The following is a 27,931-nucleotide window of genomic DNA, read 5'->3' on the forward strand; positions in this document are numbered from 1 at the left end:
GCTCCTTGAAAGTTCAGATTTAAAGCCTGTGTGGATTCCACTGCCCCACTGGCATGTCCACTCTTGAGTAGTTTGTATCTCTCTTGTTTCTTTGGCCGATGAATGGGGCCTTTGTTTCTGCAGTCTTGGCAGTAATCAGAGGGTTCTTCTGCCTGGGAGTTGGGAAGCAAATTCCCTGCAAATGCTCCTTCTCTGGCTGCTGCTGCTGCTGATAGCTGGCCCAGGCTGATGTCATTCCTGGGAGTCTGGGCATGGAGAGCAGGTCCCCTGGCTGATGGGAGTAGGGTTACCATGTCTCCAGTTTTTGGGTGGAGTCTCCAGTTTTTGGGGGTCCCCTCCGGTTCTCCAGCTAGCACCCCTTAATCTCCAGACTCTCAGCTTCAATTTATATAAAAATTAAGTTTCTAGGTGGTCTGGTTCCCGAGATATACACCAAAACGTCAACCGCCCTCCCCTCCGACTGTTAAATCTGTTTTACAGATCTTTATAACAGCTCCTAGCTCTAACTACAACTCCTATCAGCCCAATCCAGTGGCCATGCTGGCTGGGGCTGATGGGAGTTGTAGTTTAAAAAAGTAACTTTTCCAAGCTCCGGCTCTAACCCCGCCCTTTCAGGATTGTAGCCAATAAATGAAGCCAGGGTTGTGATTTGTTGATCCAGGCATGCCTAGGCTCAATTTCAATGTCATAAAATAGTGGCTTTGAGATTTTGCAGTTTGCGTAAGTAATATGGCTTAAAGTTTTTTTTCTCTTGTGTGCAAGGGTCAGACCCTGGGCTATGAAATACGAAAGTATTTCATCCATTGCTTTCCATGTACCTGGAGTAAACCCCATTGAACTCCATTAGGACTTACTTTTGAGTAGACATTGTTAGGATTGTGCTGTAAATTAATGGGACTTTTGAGTAAACATAGGACAGACTTCTGTTTGTGTTGTAAATCTTTCTCTACCTCTCCAATCCTATTTTTAAAGCAATTAGGCAGGGTTTATCTAGGTATCACAGTTTTTATTATGTAGGAAACTAATACTGATTTTTTTAAAAAAATGTTCCTCAATGACCAACTGGTTTGACAATCAACTATTATATGGGGTGTATTTTTACACCTGCAAGTGTGCGTGTGTGTGTATATGGAGCCTTTCCAACAACCCTGTGAAGTAGGTTGGTGATTGGAAACCAAGGCAGCTCACAATAAGAAATAAATCCCTTTAAAAACCAATAACCATAAAACAAGTGTAAAAAGTTGCAAAACAGCTTAAAGTGGCATGATTCCAAATTTTGGATTGGGTGAATGCAGTTTATTTATTTATTTTTATTTATTTATTATTTGATTTATATCCCGCCCTTCTTCCCAGTAGGAGCCCAGGGCGGCAAACAAAAGCACTAAAAACACTTTAAAAATAATAAAAACAGACTTTAAAATATATTAAAACAAAACATATTTAAAAACATTTTTAACAGGTTTAAAAACATTTTTTTAAAGAAAAGGTTTAAAAACATATTAAAAAGCAATTCCAACACAGACACAGACTGGGATAAGGTCTCGACTTAAAAGACTTGTTAAAAGAACAAGTCCCTTATCACTTGAGGGTACAGTTTTCCCTGGTTGAGTAAGCCCCATTGAATACATTGGGACTTGCTTCTGAGTAAACAAACATAGGATTGCACTATAAATATATTTACATGTTGTGTAAATAATAAATAATGAACATATTTGATAGTCATGCTTATATAAATATTTTGTCATACTGTGTCCCAATAAGTATCCGATTTCACACTATGGTTGTACAATACTTCCCTCTACATTTTAAGTATGCCTTGGGGTGGTCATGGTTCTCCATTGTTTTCATCCTGAGGGGCAGATAGGCTGAGAGATGGTGAGTAGCCCATGGTCACCCACTACAGTTTATAGCTCATTTCCAGTTTGAAAAATTAATTAAAACAATTTACATGCAGGCAAAATTTATTAATTTGATCCACACAATAAATTTAAAGCACATCCAACTCGCATTTAAAGCGCACGACTTCCCCTAAAGAATCCTGGGAAGTGTCATTTCCCCCTCACAGTTATAGTTCTCACCACTCTTAACAAACTGCAGTTCCCATGATTCTGTGGTGGGATTCATATGCTTCAAATGGGTGTTGAATGTGCTTTAAATGAATGGTGTGGATCTGTCCTAGGCAGAGCTTGGAAAAGTTACTTTTTTGAACTACAACTCCCATCAGCCCAATCCAGTGGCAATGCTGGCTGGGGCTGATGGGAGTTGTAGTTCAAAAAAGTAACTTTTCCAAGCTCTGGCTAGGTATCATGTGCATTCAAGAGTGAATTGAAAAGAACAGTTTTAAAAGATACTTCTTACTGTTACTCATTTCTCAGACCTCTTTCTGAAGTAAAGGGTCAAATCTGTAAAGATGTTTGGAGCAGCCACGTTAAAAGATAAGGGCAGGGCATTCCAGGCAGGGGGTTGCCAACCCTGCTTGGAGATGGATGTCTTTGCAGAGGATCCCTAGTCAAGCTTTACCAACAGCACAATCCAAACTATATCTACTCAGAAGTCAGTCCTGTTGAGTTATATGGGGCTTAATCCCTTAGTAAGTGTGTTTAGAATTGTAGCCTTCAGGAGCATCCATCTTTACTCCCCAATGCTCCCATCTAACATCTCCACAACACTAGGCTCCTTTGTCCCCTACAGTGGCCTTCTGGTGACTGGCATAGCCTGAAGGCACTTAAACCCTTCTTGCTTGCAAGTAGGCTAGATTAAATGTTCCCTACCTAGGCTCCATCTTTTAGCTAAGATTTCTATTTTAATTTCCAATCAGATTTTTTTTAATTGCATGCTCCAAGCAACTGTGATTGATTCTTAATGTATCATGCTTAATGACATCACCCGGGCCCGCCCTGTGACATCATTCAGGCCTGCCCCATGACATCACTCAGGCCCACCTTGATGACATCACTTGGGCCCGCCCCTCAAATCTCAGGTTTTGGGATGCTTCTGACCTGGCAACCCTAGATGGGAGGGAGAGGCCAGAGTATGTTGCTGTTCAGCTTTGCAGTCCCAGGACAATTGTCAGTTGGAGCCAAATGTTCTTTCTGGCAGGGAGGAATGAAGCTTGGTCCTTGCACATTCTCCTCCTCTGGATAAGAACATAAGGGCCTGCTGGATCAGGTTAATGGCTCATCTAGTCCAGCATCCTGTTCTCACAGTGGCCAACCACTTGCAGGACCTGAATGCAAAGAGCATTATCCCCTCCTGTGGTTTCCAGCAACTGGTTGAACTTATAATGGGTAGGGTCAGGTTGGTCTCCCTCTTGCTATGATGATCTACCTGGGAGGGAAGGGAAACAGCCTCCCAGTGGTCCATGGTCCCCTATTTTTATTTTGCCTTTCAAGATGCTCAGGGTGATGCTATCAGCTCTAGGAGGTAGGTTAAGTTGGGAACTGATGGCTGGGCCCAAGGTCAACTAGGGAGCTTTATGGCTAAAAACAGAACTGGACCCAGGTTTCTCTGGTGTAAGTCCAATGCTGTACCCACAGCACCACACTATTATATGAATGCTACATGAGCATTAACATATGCAGTTGACATACTGGAAATTGAAAGTTTAATCGTGTTTGTTGTTCAGACTCCTTGGGTAGTAAATTGTGGTTAAAATGACATCAAACAGTGAGACCTAACTACTATAAAACTCAAAAACTTCCTTTTAAAATGTGACCATAAGACCAAAGGACCCCATTCTGATATAAAGCATGTATGTGCCTGTGCTATACCCCAGGGGAGGAGGCATGTCACAGGAGGTTTGTTTCATATCTTCCATGGACCCACACCTGACTAAGTGGTTAAAGAAGGCACCAACTCACATCTAGTCTGCTGCATGTAAGGCTTTGTTTTAGTTATGTTGTTTCACACTCCTGCTTCCACCCATGTTTCAGATTACTTTCCCTGATAAGTAAAGTCTTTCAGTAGGCCTCCTCTCCTGGGGTGATTGCTTTAACCTATTTGTTTCCGGGCTAGATTCAAAGTGCTAGTTTTGACTTATAAAGCCTTACACGGTGCGGGACCACAATACCTTGCGGAACGCCTCTCCCGCTATGAACCTACCCGCTCACTACGTTCAACATCTAAGGCCCTCCTCCGAGTCCCGTCTCATAGGGAAGCTCGGAGGGCTGTTACTAGATCTAGGGCCTTTTCAGTGGTGGCCCCCGAATTATGGAACAGTCTCCCCGATGAGGTGCGCCTGGCGCCTACTCTTCTATCTTTTCGGCGCCAGGTTAAACCCTTTTTATTCTCCCAGGCATTTTAATGTTAATGTTCATTATTAAGTTAATTTTATACCAAGTTGTTATATGCTCAAGTTGTATGTTTTTAGTGATTTTACCTACTTTTATTTTACTGTATTGTATTTTATTCCTTGCTGTGAACCGCCCAGAGAGCCATAGGCTAAGGGCGGTATAGAAATGGAAATAAATAAATAAATAAATAAACACAGATCCTTCTCCAGAGCTTCTGAGACTTCTCTTTCCCTTTCTGTCTCCTCAAGGCAGTTGGATCCTCTGTGTCACCACAAGGTTCTGGGGGAGGCTGTATCTTAAGAGGATAGGGATGTCCTGCTTCCCTGCTGTTGGCTTAGGTAGGCTTAAGTTTTCAAATCCTCTATCTCCCCATGGAGGAGAGGATCAGGTAAACCTAGGATGCTGGTATTCCCTTTCTGGCTCCACCCAATGGAGCTGAGGGGTGGACCCTGAAGATGGCTTCTGGGAGGGGAGGCCAGGACTCCCCATTTAGGTATTCTAGGCTGTGTCTTCACTGGGCTTCTCCGCCTTCTCTCTGAGGCTTTTTATATCCCTACCCATGTCCCCTCACTTCATTCCATCTGTGGCAGTGCAGCTTGGCTCCTTTGTCTCCAGCAGGTGAAGCCTCGAGGCAATGTCAAAATGTGGTCTCCTCAGGCGCCATTGCCTGGTGGTGTGGATCAGGGCATACATAAAGGGCCAGGTGCTGGCAAAGAACTGGGAAGCTCCAGTGGCCAATCACTGTGTCATATAAATATTGTGAAATATTAGGCATGGGCATCCCAACCCCTAATGCCAGCATGGCTAAATAGCTGAATAAAGTCATAAATGCAGAAACTCTTATACAGAGCTTGGGAGAACAGCAAGGAGCATAAACCTTTGTGAACTATAAATGTAAGATTTTAATAATTCTGTTCAGGAGGGAAATTTGTAGGACATAATATGATATAACAAAAACGATAGATTCTTTAAAAAGTACATTAGAAGGAAGAAAGCTGCAGGAGAGCTGTTGTAGCTGTGACCATCAGGGAGTAAAATGTGCACTCAATGAAGATAGGAACACTGCAGAGAAAGTAAATGAATTCTTTGCTTTGGCTTTTGCTATGAAAGGCATTGGGGACAAACACATCTGAGCTATTCTTTTGAAGTGATAAATCTAAGGAATTGCCACAAATTGATGTGTCAGGTTTTAGAGCAAATTGATAAAATGAACAGTAATAAGTCACCAGGAGCACCTGATATTCATCCTGGAGTTTTGAAGAAACTCAGATATGAAATTGCAAAACAACATCATTTGCTGTGCTGTAACCAATCGCTAAATCAGGCTCTGAACCGGAGAACTGGAAGGGAGCTAATAGGACACCAGTCATGTAAAAGTGATTCAGTGGTGTTCCGTGGGTATACCAATGAGCTGACACCTGGATTCAAGCCCCACATTTTAAGGCAGCATCAGTGGTTGTTCCCCTGCATGTGGTTTTTCTTTAGGTGCACAGAATTAAAGGTTTAATGCGAGCAGGATGAAAATGGCTTGGTGCAAAAGGGTTATAATACTGTGACAACGAAGAGATGGTTTGATATGGAAGATAAGATTATTGTGAGGCTGAGAAGGTTTAAATAATGTGAACATGCAGATGTTGGGGGAGACTACGTAAATGCCCATTGATGTAATTGTGGCTTCTAAGCTGATTCATTGATAACATAATGGATTTTGCCATCATTTTTTGATCAGGATACAGAAATGACTAAACTACAATATTTGACCCAAATACCGATATTTGAGAATTTTGCTGTCAGGTTTAATCTATTCCAGTTTTTGTCCCCACCCTGATACAATCTGAACAGAAATCAGAAGACTTTATAATTAACGTATTTTCTTGCTGAGCACTTATTTATACATAGGAACCTCCCTAGGCTAGAAAGTTTGTTTGAACAAAAAAACCCTTAGCAGCAACACAGATACAGGAGAAAGCATAGATAAATGTAAATATAATGCAAATGCTGAAGCAGCTGCAATGTAATACCTACAAAGCACAAGGGTGTTCTCTGCCCAAGGTGCACAATTTCAGCATTAGCAAATGGTATCTGTTTCTTACTATGGCATCAATTTTTTTCTCTTTGATTTCTCTCTCTCCTCCCCCCCCCCATTCCTTTACCCAGCAAGCAGCAGCCAAACTCTTGGTCTCCTGGGAGAGCTGGAGGCTCTTAGCTGAGACAGAAAAACAGATCTCTGATGGAGTTTGATTTTCCTAGGTCCCTTTTAAAAATGCGTTAATGTTCCAGGCGATGAGTGAGAGGGCTATTCAATAATTAAAATAATATAAATTAGAGGGAACGAGAGGAACTTAAAAGCCATTTGCTGAGACAAAAAAGATTGAGTATGCTTGCTTCACTGGGGGATGGGGTGGGGGAGGAAAAGAGAAGGCATGAAAGCAGAAGAGGGGGAGGAGGAGATGCGTTAACGTATTTGCTTTTAAATGGCTTTTGGGGGAATTTAATTTGAAACCTCAGTTAGCTGATTTTTATTTTCATGGAAAGCACCCTGTTGCATGATGAATGCTGCATGAACTTTGGGCTGGGGATTTACGTAGACAGAACCCTTAATGGGAATGCAGGGACTGTAGGGGATATAGGGACATAGAAGTTCCCACACACAAGCAGGGATGGTCGAATCTGTCAGTTCCATTTTTTTCTTCTGTATCTCAATTTTTGAATCTTAAGTTTGGTTTTCCACACTGCTGCATCAGCTTGTATTTTTTTTAATTCGAATGAAAATTCATCAGCATTTTCCTCATATACACATTTTTGTGTGCAATTTTGTCTAATATACACATTCTATGCAAACAATTTTCATGAATGGAATCCTTTTTTAATTTTAACTAACATGCATTTTATGCACACTTTTCCTGTAATATATGAATTTGTGTGCATGTTATTTGGTTGGAGAACTGTATTGCAAAATTCAGAAAAGTGTGAATTTTGATGGAAAGTTGCATTTTGGTTCTCATATTGTTTCAGGAAGCATGAATTAGATAGGTTCTCATTAATATATATGTGAACTGAAGTTCTCCCCCATCCCTACATAACTATACGAACCTGTTATGTTGCTGCTGGCAATAGCTAACATTGCTTGCAAGATCGAAAGACCCTAGCGTGTGCAATAGTTTAATAAAACAAAATAAGCAGAATAGCCTTACAGTCCTCTAAATCTTTAAGGGATTGTTTTGCCAGAGGCAAGAGGTTTGGGGGGATTTCAAAAGCAATTATCAGACCAGTGGAAAAGATTTACAATGCTTTAATTGAGAGCAGTTGGTGGTTTATTACAGGCAAGGCTCTTAAATGAAGATACAAACCAGTAAAGAGCAGGGTTATCTTATGTCTCCTTTTAGTTGTTGGGAGCCCCAAGTAAGCAACAACGGAGAGATCCCAGCTGATGGCCAACTGGTACACAGCACCTCCTCCTGTCTAGGTCTGTGCTGAAACTCCCTGAACAGAAGCTAGGGAGCCTTATTTATACCCAAAATAGCCCCTGGACCTGGGTGCAAGTTTGCACCTGTGATTTTAACTAGCTATACCTATGGAGATGTTGTTTTAATTTGGGTCTCATGAGTCTGTCTTTGTTTATCAATCCTGCTGGTCAGTGTCCTTGGGCTTTTTAGCAGCATGAATCATTGCACTTGCCTTGAAGACCATGTTCCAAGCCCTTAGCAGTATGGGATGACATCTTAAACAGAGCTTCCCAGACTTATGTACTATTGCAAGGTGAGACAGCATGCCAAAAGGCCCACCTGGCTGGAGTGCAGGGGCATGAGACAGGAGCATGGGACAGGGGAATTGAGCATACCATACTAAGCCTCCTTGTTACATCGAGATGTCTTGCGAGATATTTTCCATATACTCCACCCCTTGGCTTGCACTATTCCTTTATCTTCGCTATGCCTTGTTCTCTCCCCCTACTCCACCAGGTAAGGGCTTGCATTTTGTTATACAAGTGTTGAATCTTGACATACAGAAAGCAACTTAGCACTAACAGGATTATAATAGAAATCAGGAACAAAATTACTGGATGCCATGCCAAATTCAAAATGTTTATCATTGTTGGACTCTAGCCTGAGAAAATCCTCCACCAGTGGTGGCTGGTTAGGTCCTCTATATCTTCGGTAATTCAAACAAGGTTTGCCTGTTCATGTTTAATTTTCAGCATTATCCCCTTATCACTCTTGGACAATGCCTTTTATTGTTTCTGGACTTTATTACTTCCCATAAACCTTGAGCTACTGAGCTGACATTGAAACCCATAGGGAGAGTAAAATTGTACTCTTCTGCCTCCCACCCTAATGTCTTAGTATCATAGTCAATGACCATGAAATACCCCTTTATTGTGCAAACTTGAGTGACATTACATTATTGGAGGTTGGGATATATATCCACTTTCCCAATATACTTCCTCCAAAGATACCACACAGACATATCTTCTGCCATTATCAATAATTTTGAGGGAATCATCACTTAATTGATTCCACACACAGGTAGCACTACTAAAATTATAAGCACAAGGCTCAAATGGTGTAGTATGTATAGGGCAAAGCCATTTGTCTTGGCAATGGTGGCGGCATGAGAGGCAGCATGAACTGGTTCCGGCGCGGTTGCAAGAAGACAGTGGAGAGAGAGCAGCGGGCAAGCTGCTGGTGCTTTATTTTGAACACGTTCTCCACTTGGGACCTGCGCAGAGCAGAGTTACTTGCAGAGGTGCAGTTGTGCCACCTTTATTTACAAAAAGCTCCAGAGCTATCAAACGCTGCCTGCTCATCTCTGCTGCTGTGTCTTCCTTGCTGCCACCCTCCCTGCTGGGCTTTTTGTTGTCCAGTTCAGTGGAAGGACAGTTGTGTCACCTTTACCTTTGAAAGCCCCAGAACCACCAGGTGCCACCTGCCTGTCTTTGCCACCACGTCTTTCTTTGCCACCACCCTTCCTGCTGGGCCTCTCGTCGTCCGGCCCCGCCATGATGGCAGACCTGTACCAAGGCCTCCCCCGCGGGCAGATCTATCTATGCCAAGCAGGCCTCCACGTCTTTCCTCTCCTTTCCTCTCAGAGTCTGTCGTTTCCATCTCTCCCGTGGGCAGACCCACCCACACCGAGCAGGTTTCTACTTCTTTCCTCTCCTTTCTTTCTAAGCCAGTTCTTTCCTCCTTTGCAACGACCAACAAGAGCTGGAATGTTGATCACTTCATCCCTGTGATCAAGTTGAAGTACTGTTTACCATGGACATCGTCTGTGTTGGCAAAAAACTGGACTGCTCCTGCTCCTTTTCTTGTATTAGGACTGACAGATGCAGTACCAGCAGGACACCTCAATGGTATTATGTTATGATGTCAACATATTGATGTAAGAACTAGTAGACATTGTCTAATTGTTAGGAATTTATTAGGAAAGTGTGATTTGTTATTGTGGTTTCATTGAAAGTTGTTATTGTTGCTTTTTAATAATGTTATTATCTTGTTATTTAATTTTTGTAAATGGTACTGTTTTTATTGATACATATTTCTATATTTATGTCTATTTTTTGTAAGCCGCCTTGAGGGCCTTTTGGCCAAAAGGCGGCATAGAAATAAACAACAACAACAACAATTTGTTGAAATCCCATTGCTCACATCTAGTAGTCATAATGAATACCTGTTCAGTGGCCAACCTTGAATTGAAACGGGGTATCCATAAATGTTTATTGACTATATTAGGAAGTGGGAGATATATATAGGCACTTAATTCTCTGCCTTTAATCACAGCAAGCACTTTGAATTTTAGCAGAGGACACTGTTTTCAAACTTGGTAATTTTGATCCAATTCTAGTTAACATACTACATGATCACCAGGTGAGGTTGATCCCTTGACAATATGATTATAGAAGGGGAAGCATGTATCAATCTATGTGCTTGAACTAGGTTAATCTAGAAAAAGCTATAATCATACTCTTGTGTAACTTCTCCCCTCAGTCGCCCCACCTGTGAGCTATTCCATGATGCGATACCATATTGTGTATTATCAGTCCTCCATTTCCCTTGTAACATTCATACAATTGCCCTGGGTCCCCAAAACATGTTGTGTCAAAACACATTGTTCATACAAGGACAAGATTGTTGCATCTCTTCCTTCTTGAGACAGCTGCGGTGATGCAGGCAGCATGGGATTGGTGTCACTGGCAAAGTCACTAGAGGACAGAGCCCAGAGGGTACCCAGGCAGACATCAGGACTAGCACCCAGATCCACTCTGGACAATGTGACCTGCTTTTTAGGATTGATGGTGGCGGCTTGCCATACCCTTTCATTCCCTTGGTATCGGGCTGACCCATCTGTGAACCAAGTCTCCCTGTATGTCACTTCAGCATAGGGTGGGGCCTCCCTCACTGGAGCCTCCCCTAATTCCAGCACAGGACCTTCCTGAATCTCTTCACCTGTAGGTGTCAAAGCTAACACCTGCTCCTGGAGAGCACTCCCTCCTTGAGGGCCTGGTTTTGCTCTTTCTGCAATATACCATTTCCATTTAACTATGGAGGCCTGCTGTGCATGCCCCACTCATGGGCTGCCTGCCTCATCTTTTACCCATGTCATTACTGGGATAGAGGGCCTCAAAGTGACTGGGTCTTGCCCAGTCATTCTCTCAGCATCTACCAAGGCCCAATAGTGGTAGCTTTTACCTGGTTGTTTTAGTTTTATTGATTGTTTTTTTGATGTTGTGATGTTTATATACCTTTACTTTGTACATCGCTCATAGTGGCTGGGTCTCCAGCCAGATGGGCGATAAATAAATCACATAAATAATAATAATAATAACATGCTAGCAGCTGCCTCTCAAAAGGGGTATAGTTAACATTAGGCAATTGCTGGAATCAAAATCCCAGTGACACCCGCTTGCCTGTGGGCCTCTTCCGCCACAAACTCCACACTGCCACTTCAGAATTTGCAGACACCTGCAATTCCAAAGGATGTCCTTTAATGTAGAAGCCCAAGGGCAAAGCAGCTGCCACTGCTGCTTTAACCTTCATTAAGGTTTGTTGCTGCATCTCCCCCCACTCAAACTGAGCCCTCGTACGTGTCACTTGGTAAATAGACCACAGAATCTGGGCTAGATGAGGAATATGTTGTCTCCAAAAACCCGTCAGGTCAACCAAGTGCTGAGCCTCCACTTTGGATGTTGGAGCTTGTAAGGTAGCAATTACATTGAGCACTTTCTCAGGTATATGCCTCACAGGTCCAGCCCAGACCACGCCTAGGAACTGCACCTGCTGTGCAGGCCCCTGGATTTTCTTAGGGTTGATCCTCAGGACTTCATGTGGTCAATTACAGCAGGCAAACCCTGTTGCACCTCCTCCTCAGTGGGCCCAGATATCATGATGTCATCTATGTGATGAGCCAGGAACAAAGCTGGGCTCACAGTAACCTGTTTCAGATCCTTGCTACCACCCCATGGCACAAGGTAGAACTGTGCAGGTACCCCTGGGGGAGCACCTGGAATGTGAATTGTTGCCCCTCCCAGATGAAAGTGAACTGGTCCTGAGAGGCAGGGTCAATTGGGGTAGAGAAGAAAGCATTACCCAAATCTATAACTGCATACCAAGTGCCAGCATTTTTCTCTATCTGCTGCAGCAAAGTTACCATATCTGGCACAGCTGCCGCTAGGGGCGGGGCTTGTTTGTTCAGCTGGCAGAAATCCAGAGTGACCCTCCGAGTTTCATCCAGTTTCTTGAGAGGCTAAATGGGGGAGTTAAAAGGGGATACTGCTGGCCTAATAACCCCCACCTGTAACAATCCTTGAATGGTTTCAGAAATTTCCTTGTGCCCCTCCAGTAAGCGGTATTGCTTTACATTCATAAGCTTATTGGGTGGGGGAATTTTCAGAGGGGTCCATTTGGCCCTTCCTTCTGACAGCTCATATCCCAAAAGGCAAACCACCCCATTGGAGTTTGAAACTCCTGGCCTTTTAACAGATCCATTCCAATAATATATTCTGGGACCCATGAAATCAGTACAGTGATCTACCTGGGAGACAACTGCCCTAATGCCAAATGCAAGTGAGCTTGGGTAGTGTATTCCTCTCCATTTTCATAAGCATTGATGTATACTGTAGGCCCCTTATGTTTGTCTGGACTGCCATTAATTAAGGTCACTTTTGCCCCTGTATCTAGCAAAGCCATCACTTGCTGGGTGTTGCTCCTAGACCAGTAAATAGTTAATGGCATATGTGGGCATGGGCGGCTGTCTTGATTAGCTGTACCACACCCCTAATCCATTGGTTGGGGCATCTCCCATCCCCCTACCCTCTTGGTTAGCAGTGGGGGATACAAATGTTCTTCTGGCAGGGTTGTTGGGGTAGCACTCCATACCTGCTGTGCCCCTTCCTTCACTCCTTTATTATTAGCATACTTTCCTTTCCACATCCAATACAAATCAGCTGTGGGAAGGCCATCTATGTCAGCTTTTAACACCCCACTCAAGTAAATCTGCAAACATTTGTCTTCATGTCACTTTCTCCTTCCGAGGTTGCTGGCTATCTCGTGCCTTTCCTTTCTCCTTTGCTACTTAAGCCTGAGGCTTGGGCTCATTGTCCCTTTGAATGTCTCCTAGCTGTTCAATCAGGACAACCACCTCCCCTGCACTGAACCTTTGAGCAAGCCCTAGTAATGCCAGCAGAGCACCATGCATGTGGGCTGGAGCCCCCTTTATTAGCTATGCTCTTATACCCACAATAAAGGGCTGGACATCAGGTCCCTGAAACCCAGCCTGATATATCCTAGCTTGCAAAGCCATAGCCCTCAGTTGCTCTGTTGCTTCATCAATGATGCACCATGATGGCAGTTGTCCCTCCTAGTCCATGGCAGCAGAATATCTAGCCTGTACTGCAAGAATGCACCACTCCAGCAGAGTACCCATTGCCCCTGGAGTGGGGTTTCTGAGTTACTGGTTGATTAGAATGTCCTTTGATAAAGCTCCCAGCCTAGTTAACTCTTTTGCAGTCATATAAATGCTGCCAGCACCTTGATCCCACAGTCTCACCATCCACTGTCTCAGCCGCTCCCTGTGGTGCTGTCTGGCAGATTTAGCTATCTCTGTCAACTCCTACTAAATATAATCTCTCACTGTTCTAGTGGCATTTGGATATCCAGGCGGCCCTTAGATTTATTAGTAACTGAGGGCCTCACTTCCACAGTCTGTTCCCTTTCATCCTCCAGTTGGGTTCAGTCAGATTCCTCATCAGAGTCCCACATATCCCCATCCCAGGTTTCTGGATCCCACTCCCACAATGTGATAAGGGCTCGAACTTTATGAGGGTGAAATATGCACCGCCTCCTTGCCTGCTTTCCATGTTTAAATTTAGCAAACCGAACAGCCATTACTGCAGCTCTGTCGTCAGCCTTCTCCCCCCTCCCCTGGGCAGCCTCCAGAGCTTCCTGCAGGAGAGTGTGCTGTTCTTTGAGTGCAGCAACCTCAGTTTGCTGGTGTGAACCTGCTGCTGAGTGGCTTCCAAAATTTCCCACATTGTGCTTAGTGCAGTAAGAAGGACCCATCCTATTCCTGCCACTGATTTCCGCCCGCACTTCTCCCCCTCTCCCAATGCCCTCATGCAATGTAGCACAGCACTGGGGGGGAGGGACCCCATGTTCTGCTAGCTCAGCCTCCCCTTCAACAGGCGGGATCACCCTGTTTAACATTTGAGCCACTGGAGCCCCTGCACTGGTGCCTGGCCACCCTGGAATTTGGGTCTGGCCAAAATTTGGCTCAGTAGCTTTCCTTTTCCACCAGGGCATATTGCCTTCGAAATCCTGTTTGTGATGCCAATTGTTTTGCCAGAGGCAAGAAGTTCAGGGGGATTTCAAAAGCAATGATCAGATCAGTGGAAAAGATTTACAATGTTTTAATTGAGAGCAGTTGGTGGTTTATTACCGGCAAGGCTTTTAAATGAAGATACAAGCAACTAATGAACAGGGTTATCTTATGTTTCCTTTCAGTTGTTGGGAGCCCCAAGTAAACAACAAGAGATCCCAGGTGATGGCCAACTGGTACATAGCACCTCCTCCTGTCTAGGTCTGTGCTGAAACTCCCTGAGCAGGAGTTAGGGAGCCTTATTTATACCCAAAATAGCCCCTGGACCTGGGTGCAGACTTATGTACTATTGTATTCTACATAGGCAGGGTGAGACAGCATGCCAAAAGGCCCACTTGGCTGGAGTGCAAGGGCATGAGACAGGAGTATGGGACAGGGCAATTGAGCATGCGATACTAAGCCTCCTTATTACATCGAAATGTCTGGAGAGATATTTTCCATACAGGGAGGCAGCCTGCAAAATCCTGCTATGTGTATCTAATAGTGGATCAATACATTGCATACAAAGAACGTGGGCCCACAGCCAAAATATGACAGTCTCATGATGAGTACCCCATCCACTCTAGATCTACTTTCCTGTGAACATTAGGTCAGCATGCCAGTGTAAGTTGCAATGGGTTTACTCAGCCGCATTTGATATCATTGGCTGCCACTGCTTGGTGTGGGAAAATGCACATTGTATTGATGTCAGACCATGAACTCAATTGAACTTCACTTTACAGGGAAGGAAAAGAGAGTCACAAGGCTGCTGCTTTTGGTGGCAACCCTTTATTTGTTCTTCCATAAATATTTTTCTTTCAGTTTTTATAACAAGGCTGGAGATGAAAGGGTTAAATATCCTCTCTCTGTGGTCTTGATGACAATCACCCCATGCCTGTAATTAAAGAAAACAAGATACAGCTGCAGGCTATGCATATAGTGTCACAGGTAGTTTGACCCAAGTTCTTCTCTCAATGGAACAGTTCCTGCCGCGATTCCCAGAACTAATACATCAGCTGCCATGCTGAATGAATGCTTTAGATGAATCATCATCTCCCAGCTGAACCTGTGATTTGGATTATAAATGTTCGCTGTACATCGGCAGAAGTAATGTTTGAGGTACTTGGGCGCTATGGAAGCCATCTGTGAATCCTGTTGCATAATATTGGTGTTATTGTTTTGGTGCATGTGTGTGGATGTCTTCTGTAGTGGCTCTCACAAAGGCTGAATGGCCCCTGTTAGGTAGGAGAGAAGTACCAACACTCCCATCATACAAATGGACTACAAGATTTATTCTGCCGTGCATCTGCTGGAATGTTGACATCTTTGGGTGGTTTACCAGTTTTCTTGAGATTCTCCTTTGAATCAAGCAGAATAGGAAGCATATGCTCCAAGGTAAGTCTCCCACAAGCAAACAGAGAGAGACTAAAGTTGCCTTCATTGGCTTTCTGTCCTGTCAGCATCTAATGTAAACACCTTGTATTTCATACTCCTTCATAGCTTTGCTTTAGTACACTTTGTACCTTGTATCTTTTATAATAAGATCTTATTGTCACAATGCTGAGACCATTATTTTAGCCCAATATTGTCATGATAGAAACTTTGAGTGGGGACTCCAATGAGAAGCCATCGAGTGTCAAAAGTTAGGAAGCTACCACTTCAGATATTGGGGGTCATTCAGGCTTGACTATAGCTTAGACTAGGGATGGGGAGCCATTTGGCTCTCCGGATGTTACTGGACTCCCAATCCCTATTAGCCCAACATAGCCAGTAATCAGGAATAATGGGAGTTGTAGTCCACCAACATCTGGAGGGCCAAAGGTTCCTCATCCCTGGCTTAGACTAAGGAAAATGGGTCAAAGATCCTTCTCATATGTGGATTTTGAAATGAGACAGGGTGTCAAGGGCCATACTTTATCCAAACCCTTTTATTGCTGTTCTGGGCTTCCCAGTAGCTGCACCTCCTGACTGCACCAGGATTCAAAACTTTGCCAAGTTTTCTGTGGCCTTGAAGGAATGTATTTCCTCAGGCTAAAATGCTTTCCAAAGAGAGTGCTGGCAATATAGAAGTGAAAGAAGGGAATCCACTGGGAGAGAGCTAATGTTTGCTTGCTTTATCCATATCCTTTCAGCCCATGATGATAAAAGGGGCATTTATGCAGATGGAGAAACTGGTCTAAGAAGCAATTGACTTGAAAATAAAACAAAAAGGAGAACCTGGGAGAAAAATGTGCTTTTGAATTGAGCTGTAAAAAACAACAAACAGAAGCTCTGCTGTTGTGAAGCTAAAAGGGTGATCCTAAAGAGGCAACTTCCTTCTTTTGTTCCAGGGAGAATCTTTTGTGGTGATTTAATTAAAAACAAGCATTTGAGTTCATTTATGTTTTTGCAGTGACAAATAATTAAAATCAGTGGCATTTTGTGCAACCAGAGCTTCTCCATGAAACTTTGTTAGGTACATTTTTCCCAGAGTATAGAAGGGTGGTGAGCATTGAGAGAGGGGAGAAGTGATGCTCTGATGACCAAATGAAATAATACATTAAATGTGTGTGTGGTGTATATCCTGGTCTGCAGAGCAAAAGTGTGCAGATGGTGCTTAAATCCAAACCATACCTGTAAGTGAACTTCAGAAAGGGCTTGTAACCACCAGTTGGATTGATGGTGACATTGAACCCCTTTGAAGGTGCGCCCTCAGCATCAGTTGGCTGATTGTTTGCTCTCAGTACCAATCAGTTGATTGACTCTGAGCCCCTTGAAGTTGTCTGCTCACCTGTCAAAGTAGACCTGAGGGTGTGTGTGTGTGTGTGTGTGTGTGTGTGTGTGTGTGAGAGAGAGAGAGAGAGAGAGAAGGGGGGAACCTAAGGATCTGGCCTGCTGAATGGATCCAGTTTCCTGCCCCTTGTGTATGCATTTAATATGTCTTATTTTTTTATTTAAAAATAGCAGTTGCACGAGGCCCTGATCAGGAACATGGTGTACAGTGTATATTACAGGAAGGGGTCTTACCCACTCTGCCTGCACTGAGGTCCTGGTGGACCCTCCCTCCTCCCTCCCAAGCTGCTATTTGCCCTAGGAGGGAAGTTGCCCCTGTTGCTAGATGTTCACAGTCTTTTTCCTTCTCTTTTCCTCATGTTCAAAGGCTTTGCTTCGTAATTATTTTAAACAGGGTAGTTGAGTGAGGAGGAATGTCTGCAGTAAATTTCTGCCCACCTAGAAGGCCTGTAGTCCCAGTGGAAGGAAAGGTCAGGGCCCAAAGAGCCATAATGAAACATATTCTGTGAGCCCAAAGGAGCCGTAGATGTCTTTTCTGTTGAACAGCAACTGTTCTGCTGCTTTTGAAAGTTAGGAGACTTTCCAAAAGGAGCTTTGTGATATCGCATGCAAAAAAATAAATAAAACCCCACTCAGCTACTGCAAGCTTTTCTGTGAGTACAAGTAGCTTTGGGGATCCCAGTTTAGAAGTGGAGCAGAGCTTGGAAAAGTTACTTTTTTGAACTACAACTCCCATCAGCCCAATCCAGTGGCCATGCTGGCTGGGGCTGATGGGAGTTGTAGTTCAAAAAAGTAACTTTTCCAAGCTTTGCAGTGGAGGCTGGTCTATAGAGGGAATGAGGCACTGTCCTTACCAACTTCAGCCTGCCCTCAACCAGTCCTCACCTGCCTGCCTCCTTACTTGCAACCAGTCCAGGAGGTAGCACGGCCTGTCAGCTTTCTCCCAGTTCCCCTTGTAGAACTCAGCAGGGAGAAGGATGGGAACAAAGCTAGAATTAGCTGGCTCTGACTGTCATTGGCTCTGGATCCACCTACTGTTGGTCTCCTTGTCTTCTGCCTTACCACTCCCAATTCACACCAGCTACCACTGCAGTTTGGGGTGCTTTGCCTTCTTGGGACTGATCTTGGGTGGAGCTGCTGGAAAAGCAAAACTCTCTTTGACCTTTCATTCCTAACTTTGGTGGGGCCATAACCAGAGTTTTTGGGACACATATGCTTGAAACAGAACTTAATTCATAATTTCAAGGCCAAGTGTCAGAGATGTAAGGCCCAATACTCAAATTGAGTCATCCATCCCAACTGCTTGTTCCTTGAGAGAGATCCTTTTCACTGATCTTGGTGATCCAGATGTTTTGGGCAGGATGGAGGAACAAGAAAGTGACATTCTCTGATGTACGAAATATAATGAGTTAGAACAGGCGTTCAGAGAACAGGCTCCTTTGCCATCAAAACTTGAGACTCAATTTATTTTGATGTGCTGGCAGTTGCACATCCGCTATGCTTCTGTGCTGCATCTGCCGGGAAACCCATGATGGAATAGTGATTTGATTCATATGGTGGTTCTTGATTCTACAGTTCACATAGGGGGCTAAGAGTTGGATGCACTACAAAATTCAGTTTGTTCTCTGCTCTTGATGAAGTTGGGAGGGGATTGGTGCCTTTATTGCTTTGTGCTGATAAGGTATTTGATTTTGGCCTCTGTCAGAGACAGGATTAAGGAGCTCAATGGACAATCAGTCTAGTCTGATGATGCTATGGGTCCCCCCCCTTTTCTTGGTTGTGCTACTCTAGTTCTCTCGCTGCTGGCTCCCCACAGCAGATGGAATCTGAGAAATTAACTGGAATGTGCTGTTCTAAGCAGACTGAGCTCTTGTTGTACATGTATACTAGCTTGGTGGCTTCATTGATCCTTGGGCGCTTGGCTCCAGCATCAGGTTTCATGGAGGAAGGCAAGCCCTGAGTGAGTCATTACTGAAGTTCTGTAGCCTGGGAAAGCAGATGAATGTTTAGAGAGACAGACAAAACTGGGATGAGAATCTAATGCTCAAATGACACATGAAGGCTATAGACTAATTTGTTTAAACTTGGGTTTGGAAGAGGTGAGGTCTGATTTTTAGAACAAAAGGAGGTACTTGAGTGAAGGGAGCTCCAGCCTCCCTGTGTCTCCTGTTCACTTTCTGTAGCATCTTCAGTGGGGTAGTGGTACATTTTGAAGTGTAGGAACCCATCATGAAATCCCCAAGGACTGTTCATAGCCATACCTCCAAGGAGAAACAAAAAATGCAGGCAGTTGTGGCAATCCATTATTATATAGCATATGCATGCACAAGCACACAAAACACACAGAGACCACAGAACAGCAGTACATAGCATCACTCCCAATTTATTAGGATCAGCTTAACTGCAATCCTATGCATAGTTTCCTAGGAGTACGCTTCACTGAACTCAGTGGTGCTTATTTCTGACTGTGTAGGTTCAAACTGTAACTCATATTGAACGTTAACAAAAGATCTTTAGTCAGCTGAATTGCAATCTTTAGCTTTTAATTGGAAATACAAGCAATCTTGCAGAGTAGTGTTATCATTTAAACTGCTAGCATGAAGAAGGAACCCCATCAAAGAAAAAGAAAGACGTGCCAGACTTTCCTTGATTATTGTTCTCATTCTCTAACTTCTTCTATGCAAATTTGCCACAAACAAGCCTGAAAGCCTCCTGATCACCTCATTTGCTGGCCAGAGTAAGTTACCCTGGCTTTCAGCAGATGGCATCATTGCTACTGTTCGGGGGGAAAAAGTGCTGGGGCTCCCCCATGTTCCTCCTCCACTACACCCCTGAGCTCCTCTCACCCCAAAGTCATTTTCTTTCTGCAGAGCTCACTTCTTGTGTTGGAGCTTGGCTGAGGAGAAAGACATCCAGCAGAACTGACTAGGGGGAGGTTAATTGGGGGTGGGTGGGGAGGATTTAATACGCTCCACCTGGTGTGTCCCTTTTCTCTAAAATAGGACTCTCAATTCGTTAGTTTGTGCCCATGATTGGGGCAGACTTAATGGATCTGCTGCCATTACATGCAGTTTGAGTCTGGATCCCCTGCGTATGTCCAAGCCAATTCAGTTATGATGCTTGCATTTCATCAGGATTGGCCTGCCTGAAAACTATTTTTGCTGCTGTTCCAGCAGTGCAGTCTACACAGAGTGCAATTTTAAATGTAGCTTTCATGTAGCTGTTTGTTCATGTGCCTCAAAGGGGTAAGTACTGAAACATAAACAAAAAGGTTTTCTTTTAAAGAGAGGACTCATATAGTCATAGTATGTTGTTGTTGCATTTTGGATACTCTGTTCAACAACAACAACATACTATGAATACATGAGTCTTCTCTTTAAAAAAATAGTATAAAGCATAGAAAAGCTCATGCACAGCCTTCTTCCCCAGACTGAGCTCAGGAAAAACATGTTCTTCTGTTTTTCACATGTCAGTGTGTGTATTTCTGGCTGAAGCTGTTTAAAAAAAATACCCACAGTGTTAATGATTGTAATTGTGAGCAGGGAACCAGGTTTTGTAGCTTTTCTGAATGTATTAACCTAGAGTACAAGATGGTGATTTTTGGATCCCAACTCTGTTCTGGAGATGCAGGTAGAATTTTGTGGAATTCTTTCCCAAAACCATAACTGTGTGTCTATAAACCTTGGACCAAAACTTTCACAACATATACAGTTCATGTGAGTTCTTGTCTGTCATCCCACCCTGGGATTTGGCAGATGATGGGCTGTGCCTTTCAGAACAGTTCTTTCAAATACCCTCGAAACCTCACAGAACAACCTGTGGGCTTCTGGCAGAACAAGTCACTTAATTCAGAGCTAGCTACGTGTGTGCATTGCTATTGCAAACCATTAGGTTTCTTCCTGAAGCTGGATGAGATTGTTTACTTTGCATTGGACTTAGCTATATTTTCATTTGTGAGAAGGTGATAATATTGGCGTTTTTAAAGTGCTGTCCTGGCTTTCATCTTCTTCCTCATTTAGCTTACAGGCAATGTTGCCAGTTCCTTTGATGGCAGAGTGAGTATCCTCCAGAGGGTACTGCAGTCACGTTTTCCCTTTCAGTCCATCTGGCTTTGCATATGTTGTTCCATTTGCCAGAAATGTAGTTCTCAGTCTGGATCAGGGTGCCTGTCTCAGAGTTAGAAAGTGGGGATTTAATTCATAAACCTGGGCAGCTCAGTTTCTTTGGGTCATCCAATGCCATCCTTTTCTTCTGTACTGTTGGGATGACTGCCGTATCTCACAGAGGGCTTGTGAGATCCATGTATGTCCACAGCTGTCTTATCAGCTGTTGCTTTTGTGAGGATAGAGATAAACTCTCACACATCAAAATGAAGACATCTCCTGGCTTGGAGCCAACGTAGGCCCAGTTTGCAATTTCTACAGCCTTGGTCTTGAGGAGTGCCTTCTTTTGGTGAAGGATTGGGAAACTGTGGCCCTCCAGATGTTGTCTGACTCCAGCGTGCAACAAACTCAGCCAGCATAGCAAATGGTCAGGGATGATGGGAGTTGTAGCCCAGCAACAACTGGAGTGCCACAGGTTCTTGGAAGACTTTGAAGAAGGATCTCTCTGTATGCCTTCCTTAACTTAGATGACAACTGAGAAGGGTGTGTGGACCAGGACTTTCTTTCCTGAGGATGCCCTCTCTTGGGTGATTCAGCTGCTGTCTTCTCTATATGCAGTTTTCACCACCATCAGAACACGTTTTTCTTTCCTAAGGCATTTATGTTGAGCGTGCTTGATTTGGGAATTTTATGCTACTGTTGTTACACATTTTGTTTTTCTTAGATTGTTGTAGTGTTTTTAATTTGATGACTTTAGAGTTTAATTGTATATCGCCTTGAGGCCTTGGTATCTGAGTTTGAAAGGCATCTCATAAATATTATAAAAGAAATAAATATTTGCATTCCTGAATCATTTAGTATTGGCAATTGTTGCATGAACCTCAGCTAATTCTGTGTTCAGTGCTGATTTCAAGTACTGCCAATGAGGATACTGGATTAAACACTGGCATTTCCACTAGATTGTCCCCTAATTTCTATGGTTTCTTAGACTGCACGGTGTTATTTAAGATACTTTAATTCTTCAGCTGCTGTAGAAACAAAACTGTGGCCAGAATAATGTTCTTCTCCCACCTAAGGCGATGGCATTATTTCTGGGAGCTGGGGAGGAACATGACTGAGAAACAACTCTTTCCATTTTTATAAAAGTAATTACAATAGCTGATTTATCACACTAAAAATGAAAAGAACACAAGATCTATTTCATGCTGCCATTGACCTTTAAGTTGCAGTGATAAGGCTTAAAGCTTCGTTTCAGCTTTTGGCATCATAGGAAATAACATATGCATACCACTTTCCCCCACTCTTTTCCCCCTCTGGGTCACATGTTGAATCACGTACTTCAGTTAGCACTGACAAACTATCCAGTTTTACGGTGCAGACACAGTGGTATGTAATCAGCTGCATGGTACAGGTGGCTGGTGACACGTTCATTGCCCACAAGACACACTGTCTACCCGCCTGTCTTAGAAATCTCATATGGACCTTAATTATAGATGCACCATGGAAGCCATATAAACTGCAGTGCAGCCTTACCATGTGAGCAGGTAAGTTACAGCTGATTGCATTTGCAACCAAGGAGGGGATTTGTCACCAGAATTTCAAAATGTCATCATGCTTTGTCTTTGAAGCCTGCTGTTTTGCTAATCTGGGGCTATTTAATGTTTACCAGTTGGAGAATGTTAATATTAAGTATGAGCATGTGTCAGGATGCCTGGAATGCATTTTGACATTCTTAATCGCTGTTGTGTAGGAAAGGGGAGGGAAAGGAACTAGGGCTGCCAGATATTAAAAGTCGACTTGAAATTGTATAACCTGGTTTCAGGAAAGAACTTTCCAGATTTCATGTCAGCAATCATAGTTTTTCACAGGGTGTTATAGGAGCGGCCAGCATGGGGGGGCAGTGGGGTGGAGCTGTCCTTTCGACATTATCATTGCTGCTGCTTATTGAAATGGGGTGGAGCCCATGTCTTGGTTCCAGAGGCACACAGCTGGGAGCACTGGTTTGGCTCAGCTGGTGAGCCCATGCAGCCCCTGCCTCACCCCTGCCCTGTCCCATCCTGATAAGCAGCAGTGGTACTGCTGTCAGGAACACAGCTCCGTGGCACCGCCCCACCAATCTGGCTGCCTCGCCTCACCTAACAGAGAACACAGTTCCTGAGTGTTGATCCTTATGCAGCCGAAATGGCATCACACATGCACAGGAGGGAGGTAATAGCAAGCTTGGGGAGAACTCAAAGTTTGCAAACCTACAAAAAAATCTTAGTTGCTTATAAGGTTTCCAGGTAAGAAGCATTTCAAACCCTGAGATTTCAGGGACGGGATGGAGTGATGTCATGGGGTGGGCCTGAGTGATGTCACAGAGGTGAGCCCTAGTGATGTCATTAAGCATGATACATTAAGCATCAACCACAGTTGCTTCGAGCATACAATTCAAACCAAAACATTTCTCTGATTGGAAATTAAGATAGAAATCTTAGCTAAAAGATGGAGCCTGGGTAGGGAACATGTAATCTAGCCTACTTGCTTCTGGCAAGAAGGGTTTAAGTGCCCTCAAGTCAGTCCAGTCACCGGAAGCCCACTGTAGGAAGAAAGGACCTAGTGTTGTGGAAATGTTAGATGGGAGCACCCAGGAGTAAAGATGGATGCCTCTGAAGGCTGCAGTTCTAAACACACTTACTAAGGGACTAAGCCCCATAGAACTCAACAGGACTTACTTTTGAGTAGATATGGTTTGGATTGTTCTGTTGGTAAAGCTTGACTAGGGATCCTCTGCAAAGATATTCATATCTAAGCATGGTTGGCAACCCCCTGCCTGGAATGCCCTGCCCCTATCTTTTAACATGGCTGCTCCAAACCTCTTTACCAGCAGTGTAGTGGCAAATTCAGAAGTGGTGGGTCCCTTCACGATAGTCATGCCACGTTCACACTGTACATTTATTTCCCTTACGGTTGCCAGGTCAGAAGCCTCCCAAACCCTGAGACTTCAGGGGTGGGCCCTAGTGATGTCATGGGGAGTGGGCCCTAGTGATGTCATTAAGCATGATACATTAAGCATCAACCACAGTTGCTTGGAGTATACCACTCAAAAAAAGATCTCTGATTAGAAATTAAGATAGAAATCTTAGCTAAATGATTGTGTTCCCAGGACAGCTGAAGTGACGGGATCATTCCTTCTCACCTGCTTAGAGAGCCTGGATACGGAACATTTAATGTAGCCTACTTCTTCTGTTATGAGATGTTAGATGGGAGTGCTCAGGATTAAAAATGGATGCCCCTGGTGGCTGCTATTCTGTTCTAAACACACTTACTAAGGGACTAAGCTCCATAGAACTCAACAAGACTTACGTCTGAGTAGGATTGTGCTGTTGGTAAAGCTTGACTAGGGATCCTCTGCAACGATATCCATATCAAAGCAGGGTTGGCAGCCCCCTGCCTGGAATGCACTGCCTGCCTTTTAACATGGCTGCTCCAAACTTCTTTACAGACTTGACCCTTCACTGCAGAGAGAGGTTTGAGAAATGAGTAAGAGTTTATAGGCAGTAAATTGGGAACAAAAACCGTTGAAGCCACACTTCCCAGTATGTGAATTTTCTCTTATCACTATTGCACAAGAAACAAATCATCATGCAAATAATAAGGTGCATCATCAGTGGGTATAAAGGGGTTGAGCTGAGCACATGGAACTACTGTTGTTGATTTTATGGATGTAAGGGATTAAGGTCAGAGGTAAATGAAATGCAAATAGAAAAAGAAAAACAAAAGACAGTGATGATTTCCTAAATGCAATACTGTACCAACCATAACAAGATTCCTATGAGTAAGACAGAAATAACCAGTCAGGGTTCCTAGCCAAAACTAAAAACAATCCTGGCAGCCAGTCAGCCAAGGTCACAGAAATTCCCATGCAGTACAACTTGACCCAGGGGCTACAGTTAGTGCAGAATGCTGCAGCATGATTGCCAACATGAGTGAGACCCTATCAGCACATAATACCTCTGCTATGAAATCTGTACTGGTTGCTAATTTGCTACCAGGCCAAGTTCAAAGTGTGCTTTCCATGTTATCAGCACCACATAGTACTTGTTCTGCTCTTGTAAGAAATTGATCTTTTAGTGTGGCAGTACCTACACTTTGGAACTCGCTGCCTATTTACATTAGGCAGGTGCTTCATTGTACTCATTTTGGCACCTGCTAAAAACATTTTTGTTTAGGCAAGCCTATCCAGACATATAGAAGCTATTATGTTTTTATCTGTTTTTAACTCATTGTTAGTTTTATTATTTTGAATGTTTTTAAATACATGTCTTTAACTGGTTTTGCCAATAATTCTATTATTTTAATTTCTTTTATAAACTGCTTTGAGGTTTTTTTTACAAGGAAGAGGTATATACATGTTGTAAATAAGATACATACATAAAGTTTGGAGTCACTGTCACCCTTGGGTCTCTTTCCTCTTCTATACCAAGTCAGGCCATGTGATACCATATAGCTCAGTACTGATGACATGGACTAGCATTGGCTTTCCGGGATTTCAGGCAATAGCCTCTTCCACAGATTGCATTTGGACCTTTGCATGCAAAGCACATGCCTACCACTGAGCTTTAGCTCTTCCCCTGTTTAAAAAAGTATTTTTTAAAATTGTTCTTTTCAATTCACTAATGAATGCACAGCATACTAGGGCAGATCCACACTCTGCATTTAAAGCAAATTCAACACACATTTGAAGCACATGAATCAAACCACAGAATCCTGGGAACTGTAGTTTGTTAAGGGTGGTGGGAACTATAACTGTGAGGTGGAAACTACACTTCCCAGGATTCTTTTGGGGGAAGTCATGTGCTTTAAGTGTGAGTTGGATGTGCTTTAAATGTATTATGTGGATCTGCATTACTTCATAAACTTTGCCACCATGTAAATCATTTTAATTAATTTTTAAAGTGGAAATAAGCCACAAAGTTTACTGGGTGACCATGGGCTATGCACCATTTCTCAGCCTAATCTGCCCCTCAGGGTGAAAACAACAGAGGGGGACCATGACCACCCCAAGGAAGAAGGGCACACTTAAAAAATACTATAGAGGAAATAATAATTTTCAACCATAGTGTGAAATCAGATACATATAAAGACATAGTATGAAGAAATGTTTATATAAGCATGAATGTCAAAGATGTTTATTATTTACACAACCTCAAAATATATTTATAGTGCAATCCTATGCATGTTTACTCAGAAGCAAGTCTCAATGTATTCAGTGGGGCTTACTCAAACTAGGATGCATACACAGGACTGCAATTCAGTGATAAGGAACTTCACTCACCCAATCCAAAATTTGGAATCATGCCACTTTAAACTGTTTTGCAACTGTTTTATCCTTCTTTTATGGTTATTGGATTTTAAATTGCTTTATTTCTTGTTGTGAGCTGCCTTGGTTTCCAACTCTACCTCACAGGGTTGTTGGGAAAATTCCATATACACACAAAGACTGGAGATGTAAAAATACATATACCCCATATAATAGTTTATTGTCAAAACCAGTTGGTCTGGCAGCTTTACTCCCAGAAAAGTGAGTATTGGATTAAAGCTTCATATTGGAAAGGTTTTCAAAACACTGCCCACTTCAACAGTCCAGGAAAATATAAACTTGTTTGACATTGCACACAAGAGTGAAAAAACTCTTTTTAGAAAATAAAATCAGTATTAGTTTCCTACATAATAAAAGCAGTGATACCTATGTAAGCCCTGCCTAATTGTTTTAAAAATAGGATTGGAGGGGGAGAGAAAAATTTACAACACAAACACAATTCTTTGCTACATTCACTCAAAAGTCCCATTAATGTACAGCACAATCCTAACCATGTCTACTAAAAAGTAAGCCCTATTGAATTCAATGGGGTTTACTCCTGGTATGTGGGATTAGCATTTACTCCCAGAAAAGTGAGTATTGGATTAAAGCTTCATATTGGGAAGGTTTTCAAAACACTGCCCTCTTCAACAGCCCAGGAAAATGTAAACTTGTTTGACACTGCACTCAAGACAGAAAATCTTTTGGTAGTGTTGAAAGCTATATACTTACTCAATGAGATTTTCAGATAATTAGGAAAAAACAACATGTTTCTGGCCTTGCAATGGGGTCTAGCTACTGCCTGGAGGTCCCTTGTCAATCACAACCCTGACTTCACTTATTGGCTACAAACCTGAAAGGGTAGGTTTAGAGCAGTCAGCTATGAGCTCATTTAACAGAAGTTGTGGGGGAGGTGGCGGCTGATGTTTTGGTGTATATCTGGTGAACCAGACCACCTAGAAATTAATTTTGTTTAAATGAAAGCTGAGAGTCCAGAGAGTAAGGTGACTCACCTGGAGACCCAGAGAGGACCCCAAAAATCCAGAGTCTCTGGGCAAAAACTGGAGACCTGGCAATGCTAGTTGTTTATTTTTCTTAGCTCTTCCTAAAAACCCTTCCTTTTGTGTTAGTATATTGTAATTGGGCTAAATAATGGAGCAGCATTAAGTGATGAATTGAGTTGTGTTGGTCAATATCAGAGAGGCCACACATTCTTCAAAGGTGGCACTCTCTATTTTCATTCTTCTAATTCACCCTGAAGGGCCTTGGATTTGTGGTGGCCTTTGCTGTGATTGGTCTGGGAATAGAATGTAGCAGGGAAAGACCAAAGAGGACCTTGTTTGTGCCTTGGAGATGCTGGTATCAGATTCCTGATGCCTACAGTGGGGAAGGGTTATCCACATGGGAGCATTACTTCATACTCAAGAAGCATATTTATCTCCATTTTCTATATGTACCATCCCCACTAAGGGCTCAATGCCAACTGCAAACATGGTGTTTTCTATTCACACTGAGGGGAAGGATCAATCACACAGTTTCCTAATGACAACACCCTCTAATTTAACATTTCC

At 43.1% G+C, this 27,931-nt stretch overlaps 1 protein-coding gene across 13 annotated transcripts in view; it reads left to right on the top strand.

Moving 5' to 3' along the window:
• The window catches only part of GRM4 (glutamate metabotropic receptor 4), a 603,968-nt gene that overhangs the window by 237,303 nt on the left and 338,734 nt on the right, over positions 1 to 27,931 (top strand). Inside the window, exon 1 of one of the 13 annotated variants that reach the window (XM_061632390.1) lies at positions 15,137 to 15,263. The exons of the other annotated variants lie outside the window; for them this stretch is intronic. Within the exon in view, the coding sequence (XP_061488374.1) occupies positions 15,186 to 15,263 (78 nt within the window). The 5' untranslated portion in view covers positions 15,137 to 15,185. Of the gene's footprint in view, positions 1 to 15,136; positions 15,264 to 27,931 lie in introns of those variants that run through there. 13 annotated transcript variants of the gene reach the window in all.

Source organism: Rhineura floridana, chromosome 6 (genome assembly GCF_030035675.1).
Source record: "Rhineura floridana isolate rRhiFlo1 chromosome 6, rRhiFlo1.hap2, whole genome shotgun sequence".
Lineage (NCBI taxonomy): Eukaryota > Metazoa > Chordata > Lepidosauria > Squamata > Rhineuridae > Rhineura > Rhineura floridana.